Below are 8,431 nucleotides of genomic sequence, written 5' to 3'. Positions count from 1 at the left end.
AGCTCCCCGGATCGGCAGCATGTCCCTGCAGCTCCTAGGGGGGAGGGAGGGCCAGGGGGGCTCTGCACGCTGCTCCCGCCACGAGTGCCAGCTCCGCAGCTCCCATTGGCCTGGAACTGCAGCCAATGGGAGCTGCAGGGGCTGTGTCTTCAGGCAGGGGCAGCACACAGAGCCCCATGACCCCTCTGCCTAGGAACTGCAGGGACACCCCCAAGGTAAGCCCTGGAGTCAGCCGCACCGGCCATTGAAAAAGTCACAGAGGTCACAGAATCTGTGACAGACACGCAACATAATTTTTCGCCTTGTCCCTTGAAGATGGTACAGAGGCCCCGTCAGAGCCATCTCTCTCCTTCGAGCTGTGGGACTTTCCAGCCTTGCCAGTCCCAGAGGAGGAGTCCTTTGCCTGTGCTGTACTGAACCAAGAGGTAGAGGTTTCCAAGACCATACATCTCACAGGGGCCCTGGGTCTTTTAGGAGCTGGCTCCTTAAGATGAGAGTCCTCTTTCTGGAACCTTACCAAAAGTCTCCGAAAGCCTCCCTTTCTTAGAGGAAGCCTGCAACTAAGGTCTAAAGAGCACTAGATATATCCAGAGACAGGGGTACAGGTGGGGGTGGGTTTCCTGACCTGATTCAGGGATCATCTACACTGAAAACGTACATTGACATAGCTACATCTCTCATGGATGTAAAAAAACCCCATACCCTGACAGACGTATCTCTGCTGATCTAACTTCCAGTATAGACAGTGCCAGGTCAGCAGAAGAACTCTTCCGTCAACCTACCTACTGCTTCTCAATGAGGTGGATTAAATACAACAACAGGTCAGACCCTCCATCACTGTAGTGAGTGTCTATACTGTAGTGCTACAGCAGCACAGCTGCAGCTGTGCCACTACAGCATTTTAATTGTAGATGTACCCTCAGAAGTTGGCCAAAGGGAGCATTCCACCATTAGCAGTCTCAGCTTAATCTCCCTGTTCTTCCTTGCCCTGGATTTGAGGGCCAGACAAAACTTGCACTTCTGGGAGACCTGCAGTTCTGTTCCTCAAGCAACGGACACAGAGTGGCCGTCGCTAATAGATACAGTCTCTCGTCAGGAGAGGGACCCCTGTCAGCAGAATAAGGCTCCCTCAGGGAGAGAGAGAACAACAAAATAATCCTCTTGTTACTTATCTCTAACTATAACTAATACTAAACAAACTTCAGTATAAACTGTATACAAGATAGCTGACACATGCCCCAGGTGGACATGCTAAGACTCCAACTCAGGCTGAGACAGTTGAGAAGGAACTGAGAACGTTTCACCCATGCAGCCTTATGTTGCCTTGATGTGTGGCACGAGGAGGGATGTAACAGAAAATCTCTGACCAAGGGCTCATGATGTGCATGTGCACCTGAAGTGGAGCATCTATAGGGACACTATTTGAAGAACACTGGACTTCTAGTACAATTATCTAGGTACTAAAAATCTGTTGGAAAATGCTTTTTCTGCATAAACACCTGCACTGGTGTCCAGGTCTAAGTGATGTAAGTAAAGAAGGAAGTTAAGCCACTTAACTATCTGCCTACACTTCCTTCATTAACATTTTGATCAACAGATTCCAGTTCAGACTGTGAAAGTTTAAAGTGGGCTTAGAGGATTTTCTACAAATTAACCTTACTTACAATATCAGAATCTCCATAAAAAGCTGCCAGATCCAAGGGTGTTCGTCCATTCTTGTCCATCTGATCTATTGTTGCACCTTTTTCAACCAAATATTGAACCACTCCCCTATGGCCCTTTAGGCAGGCCCAGCTCAGTGCTGTCAGCCCCTCTTTATCCAGGGATGAAATGGCTGCACCTGAAATAAAACCCAAATGGGTTTTTTAAAAATTAAAGTTCCATGTTTAACTTTTAAAAGTAAAACCAAAATTTGAAGTGAACTTCCTCTAATCTCCATCAAAAGCTACAATAAAATAAACCTTATTGTATAGTCCGGCATACCATTTGCAAATAAGATATGACTGAAAACTATCGAAAGTACCTGATGCTGAAAAATTATCTAGCTTGTGTACCAGTAATTAAATGTACAGAAAAATCCCTTGTGCAATTGTACAATTATTGATTTTACCTTTGGAAAGTAGAAATTCCACAGTGCTCAAGTGTCCTTCACAAGAAGCCACCATAAGTGGTGTCCTGCCTTGCTTGTCACTTACATTCACATCAGATCCATGCTCTAACAGAAGTTTAGCAATCTGAAAATACAATTTAAATTTAGATAAGTAGTTTAATTTTTAGAAATGCACTAATGGCTTTTTAGGAATGGGATGTATAACGTGTTACTTATATTCAGCCTGATAATTCATGATGAATTTAAAACTTCAACAGTTTGCAGTTCTAAGTCTAGGATTTTCCACTCTGCTAGGGCCGCTTTGTGCCATGCTGCAGCACACCACCAAGGGTAGCAGATCGGGAAGAATCCCCCAATAACAGGTTGATCTTCCATTAGTACAGTGCCAGCGTAACAGCTCCTATGCTGCCTCTGCTCCCAGTTTAGGAAGCACAATTTTCTAGTTCTGAAAGACGCAGTAATTTCAAGTGCTTTGTCCCATCTTAAATTACTCAAGTGGTGAGGTTTTCCTTGGGAATTAAGTATGTCTGAACACTTGCACCATTTATTACATGCATAAAGATGGAGGAACAATTTTAAAATTCAGGAAACATCTCCCATAATCATTCATTTTATCCATGAGCATTTGTCATACCTGCCAATGTCCCTGCCGCACTGCACAGAAAAGTGGAGGGATTCCCCTCCTGTTGGCTCTTGTCACAACAGCTCCATGTTCAAGCAGTAACTCGCATACTTCCAATTTCCCTCTTCCTGCAGCAGCTGTCAGGGCTAAAGAAAGTAAAAAAAAAATTTCTCATTAAACTTGTTTTAGCTTTGGTAAACACAGCCTCTTATGGAGGAAAAAAGAACAATTTTTTCAACTAAAAATACCTCTGTGCAGTAGTCACAGCATTCTGATCAAATTGTCTCTAGATTCAATTATTTAGACTTTTTCAGAGACTTTTTTTTGTTTGTTTTTTTTAACCCCCCCCCCCCATTTATAAAGGCAACTTGGTGTTCTCCACAGAGCATCAGGAAGAGCAGAACTAAGATGGGAGGTTAAAGCACCAAAGTATACTGTGACTGAGGAAAAGCTAAGTCTCAAACACACTGATTAAATCATGTACATAGCTTGCATATAAGAAGAGTGTTTATGGACAGAACAAAACAGTTAGATCAACCAATTTGATACGTCCATTATATTTCATTTTAGGTTAATCATTTTATCAAGATAGGTGAGCTGAAACCTATTGGACTATGCTTCTCTCAGAGGTTTATAGATCTGATAGTCCTGTTAGTGAATCCCAGGACTATCACAGCTTCTCAGAATGCTGCTTATTTATTGACTGACAGCAGCTTATTACAACCACTAAGCAGATATTCAACACTTCCCAGGAAGTTTGTGTGTTTCATGTACCTGGGTTTCTTCCTGATGGAGGAGTTAAACCTGTTTTGCCTATTTTTGCAGCAGACTGCATGGGAAAAATTACACTAGCTCTCTAATAAAGGGTTTTGATTCTTAACTTGACCATATTTATTTTAGGCTTCAAATGGCTTTTGCCAGTGCATGAGTGATGTTAACATTGTAGCTAGTCTCTTGTTAAAAATATTTTAGAATAGTACAAAAGATTACAATATTCTCGACTCTTGATTTCTACTAGATTGCAACCTCCTTGCAACTTTGGACTGATATTGGTGTGGTAGATCATTAGAACATTGGCTGGTCCATGCACAGAACCCAAATAAACGGGTGCACTGAACAGCAATTTGGTACTGGATTAAAACATTCTGTGGGCTCATGCATGTGCCTTTGTGACTGATCATCCTAACACAACATGGTAGCATGTGAGTACAAACAGCATAATTATAAAACTGTTGCTAGGACCTTTATATTGGGGCAGACAATTCCTACTATAGGGAGCTATACAGTCTGAAATCCCTTTCAGCATCATGACTTTAAAAATAATAGTTTTGCAGTTAGGCTATCATTTAAACAACTCAATCATCTTTTCCCATGGTTTATTATGCTTTTTCACTTCCACTGTGACACACTTTGAAGCTTGAAAATAAAATATTTTCCTGTCATGATTTTGTTCTCTTCCATTTGGCACACATCAGCTTTTTTGTGTGTTTTAAATGGAGCTTGAAATTAACAGGTTTTGTTGTTGTTGAATTCTTTGTACCAGAATCACCAGTGATGTCAGCACTGTTCTGGAAATAATGCTTCTTAGCTAACTTCATCTAAAATCAGTAAATGGTTCACCACTACACATAGTGCTTCTATCTAAATCCAGCATAAAGAGTTAATGCACACTTTCTTCAGTTGCTCAGTGAAAGAATAGTGCATTTCTTTTCCTTTTTTAAAAATAGTTTTCAATTAGAAAATATTTAAATACAGTATTTAAAAACTTGCACAGATGTGCCGAAAAGTAATAAAAGTACAATCACTGCAGGATGTAGTAACTCTGTTTTTAAATTTTTAAACAACATCTGACCTACATACCCACCCTTCCAGTTTACAGACACCTATTTAAAAATTAGACCAAATGTTTTGGTCTAAACAATTGGACAGTTCTTCTTGAAGATCCTCAATGTACAGGTAGAACCGTTGAGTAACTAAAAAAGCGAACAAAACCACCTTTTTAAAGACAGACTTCACATTTATCTCACTGTCACTTCCAGCTCTTGAGTTCAAGGTGTAACTCTGAAGTTATAGCAATAACATGACTAAAGCATACCATATTCGGCCACAAGCAAGACCAAAGAATAGCACTACAGCAAGCTAAAACAAACAATATAATGGCAAAACTATGTTCAGGAATTCCGACTATTCTACTGAAAAGACCACCTCTGATCTGCCTAATGTACTCTGCAAAAGCTAAACCCAATCTGCCTTAATAAAAAAGGAAAGAATTTAAATGAGCAGCTAAACAAGCAACTGATGCAGAATGGAAAATATGTGAGCAGCCCATTAGGCTGAAGGAAAACTAATAATCTGGCAGATCTTTGGTGTGCAGCCAACAATGTTAGAGGGAAATAGTAATTGGGATGGAAAAAAGGATTTTTATTTTATTTTATCTGAAACAAGACAGACACAAAGTTTGGAAATCTATATGAAAACATAATTATAAATGTCTGCCACCAGGTGCAGTATCCAACACGTATGATAAAAAAAACATTTAATATTGTATTTCATGGTTATTCAAATTTCTATAAGATGCCAATAATACCTACTGGAGCACACAGTTGCGTGTTGGACTTTGACTCTGGAATCTTACCCTATAAAGATCACCATTTGTCTTGAGAGCATGATTTGTTTTAAACATCATAATGGGTAAATGCACACGTCCAGAGCCTACATAAAACTGCTTCCTAAATGAATTTTCTATGTAAGTATATGCATAAAAATATCTAGTTTTCAACACTAGGACTGTTTTTCAATATGTTTCATTACCTCAGCTTTAATGACACTTGTAAGTGGCTTTCTTGTACTTCCTTTGTACATTCATTTTCAGAGGTTTATATCTTGACCAAGAATCTGCTTTAGGCTGACATGTCCTTGCACATTACTTTCACCACATAATCAGTCTCTCTGAACCCCTCTATCATCTCCTCCTCTTCCACAGTATCCAATTAAAACCTCATCTCCTAACTTTAAGCCATTCATTCAAACTACACCACTCTTAAGAATCCATTTTTATCTCGTGTGTTGCACCTGACCCTCCCCATCCTTCTGCTTTGCCAGTGATGCCAGCTTTGTGTACGGGAAATATCCCTGCCCCATCCCAAACTGATTTGGATTGCTAGTATTCTTTTCGCTCTTCAGATTCCTTCCTTAAGACCCACTTCTGCCATAATGACTATATATAACAGGGGTAGGCAACCTATGGCACGTGAGCTGAAGGCGGCACCAAGCTGATTTTCAGTGGCACTCACACTGTCCAGGTCCTGGCCACTGCTCTGGGGGGCTCTGCATTTTAATTTAATTTTAAATGAAGCTTCTTAAACATTTTGAAACCTTATTTACTTTACATACAACAATAGTTTAGTTATATATTATAGACATAGAAAAAGACCTTCTAAAAAGGTTAAAATGTATTACAGGCACACAAAACCATACATTAGAGTGAATAAATGAAGACTTGGCACACCGCTTCTGAAAAGTTGCCGACCCCTGATATATAAAAAAAAGTTTTAAAAATCAGCCACTGTATATTGCCTAAGCTGAGGGGCCTCCAGGAAAGTCAATAATTAATTAAAAACTATGCAAATATATTATTTTGTTATTAAAAATTATATAGTTGAAGACCTCCCTCTCCCACCATCCTTTATATGTTGCTTGTCTTCTTTAACAAGGCTTCTTTGGTGCATGTCTGTCTTTGTGTTGGTACAAACACAGTGAAACCCCAACAATAACCAGGCCCCTGTATGCTATAGTAATATAAATATTTACTAATTTGCTTCATCACACACTCTTCTCCCTCCCAAAAGTTGAAAAAAAATAATTTTGCTATTTAAATTTCAAGTAAGCAATTAGAATTAAGTTTGATCCAGCTGATGATGCAAGTATATTACTAATACGTATTTATAATGCATTTCAAAATCTTCTTATAGTGCTGATGTGAAAGGTGCCAGGTTGGAGGCCTTCACTTTCTATGTCATTTAGCCACAAAACATATGCACTCCCCGATATGACTCAACTACAGCCCAGAGACACCCCTCGCCTAACCTCTAAGGAGAAATGAATAATTTAGTGCCAATACATATTCAATCCTTAGCACTTTTCTGAGATGAGGATGGCAGTTATAGTGGATTTATGTGATGCGGAAAATTTCTATCCTAACAAAATCCTATTTAGTTCTGACAGAAAAAAGCTCTATCTACTACTACACGTGCAAAGGGCGGAATGAAACAGAGCTGGTGATTAAACATACTACAGAAAAATCCCCACAGCATGAATTTTACTTAGAAACTCAGATTGGCATTATGGGTATCCTTTTTGGTTTTAAGATACAATAAAAAAATGAAGATAGGATAAAATTACCTTAATGGCACAATGATTTATATGAAAAACACAAATATTTACACAATACTAAAAACTTTGGCTGAATAATTTTATGTTAAAGGACAAACACCAAAAAGCAATGACATTTTGCACTATGGTTCAAAATCTGAGTTGACATTTTGCAAAAAGATGTGAATTTTATTAGAGTAAAAACATTTTCAGCTTCAAATCTAAATCTTCTGTTTTTACTGAGTGTTTAAATCTAAACAGTGTTAAATATAGATCTCTAACTAAATCATACTGCATGCAGATGCACAGAGATAGAGAGAGATATTATATGCAAGTGTATCAGCCACTATGCTCAGATCCCTTTAAAAAGGGGAGGGGGGGGGGGGCTTTTTGCAATACTGAAGGATCATAAAGTTTTACCTCCAATTTGCCAGCCTTCTGCTGAAAATAAAGGGAATCCTGAAATTCATACAGAAGGTGGCAGATTTTGCAGTGGGGCACCAACAGAACATAGACTTTGGATATGGAGAAGACCCATCTAATTCCAACTCCCTGCTAGTCTTGTTTGTTCCCCACAGTACATTTAAATTTATGGCACTGTTTTAAAAACGCTTTCAATTTCAAACATCCCATTAAAAGAAGCATTACAACACTTCAACATTAATTCCTTCCAAGAGTTTTTAACACAGCTGTTAAATATAGTCTTACAACACAATTTAAAAGGCAAAGTGATATAATGTTTGAAAATCATGTATTTTCATTCTCCACTGTTTCAGATACTCCTAAGCAGTATCATATCTTACCTTATAAGTTTTATTCTTCTTTTTCTGGTAACCACTGATTGGTTAATGTCACTGGAGCTTGAAGATGACACACTATTTGTGTTTAATTCTTCATTCGTAGTCCAGCATCAACTATGTCAACTAGACAAAGCTCCAGGAGTAACTTTTTTGAGTTTCAGTTGCAAAGGTCAGGACCTTTTCTTAGATGCTCATGAACTGCATTACACAAACTTTGCCCAGGGTTCTTACAAAATTAACTGCTATTTAACTCTATTATTATAAAGATATGTAGCAGCTGTAGCTCTTTAGCTGTGATTAGTATAAAATCCTTCAAATCCAGACTGCTTACACAGCCACCCAATAGTTTTATTCAGTTGATTAACTCCCAACTGGTTTGTCACTAAACTATTCATTTAATTTAACCATCTCCATAAAATAAATTCCTTGCATTGTAGGTATAGGAGAATTAACTAACTAAATCAAAAGATGACACGATCAAAATGTTCTAAGAGGCTAAACCATTTTGAAATGTAAGAACTGATATGT

General features: G+C 38.6%; 1 protein-coding gene across 1 annotated transcript in view; it reads right to left on the bottom strand.

The window, feature by feature from the left end:
- Window positions 1-8,431, bottom strand: part of TANC1 (tetratricopeptide repeat, ankyrin repeat and coiled-coil containing 1) — a 188,309-nt gene that overhangs the window by 19,429 nt on the left and 160,449 nt on the right. The window contains exons 19-21 of the mRNA XM_044978309.1: window positions 2,745-2,878; window positions 2,111-2,234; window positions 1,665-1,840 (exon numbers count right to left, since the gene is read on the bottom strand). Of these exons, the coding sequence (XP_044834244.1) occupies window positions 1,665-1,840; window positions 2,111-2,234; window positions 2,745-2,878 (434 nt within the window). The remainder of the gene's footprint in view (window positions 1-1,664; window positions 1,841-2,110; window positions 2,235-2,744; window positions 2,879-8,431) is intronic.

Source organism: Mauremys mutica, chromosome 10, assembly GCF_020497125.1.
Source record: "Mauremys mutica isolate MM-2020 ecotype Southern chromosome 10, ASM2049712v1, whole genome shotgun sequence".
NCBI classification, from domain to species: Eukaryota; Metazoa; Chordata; order Testudines; family Geoemydidae; genus Mauremys; species Mauremys mutica.
This window is presented reverse-complemented; position numbering and strand designations above follow the sequence as displayed.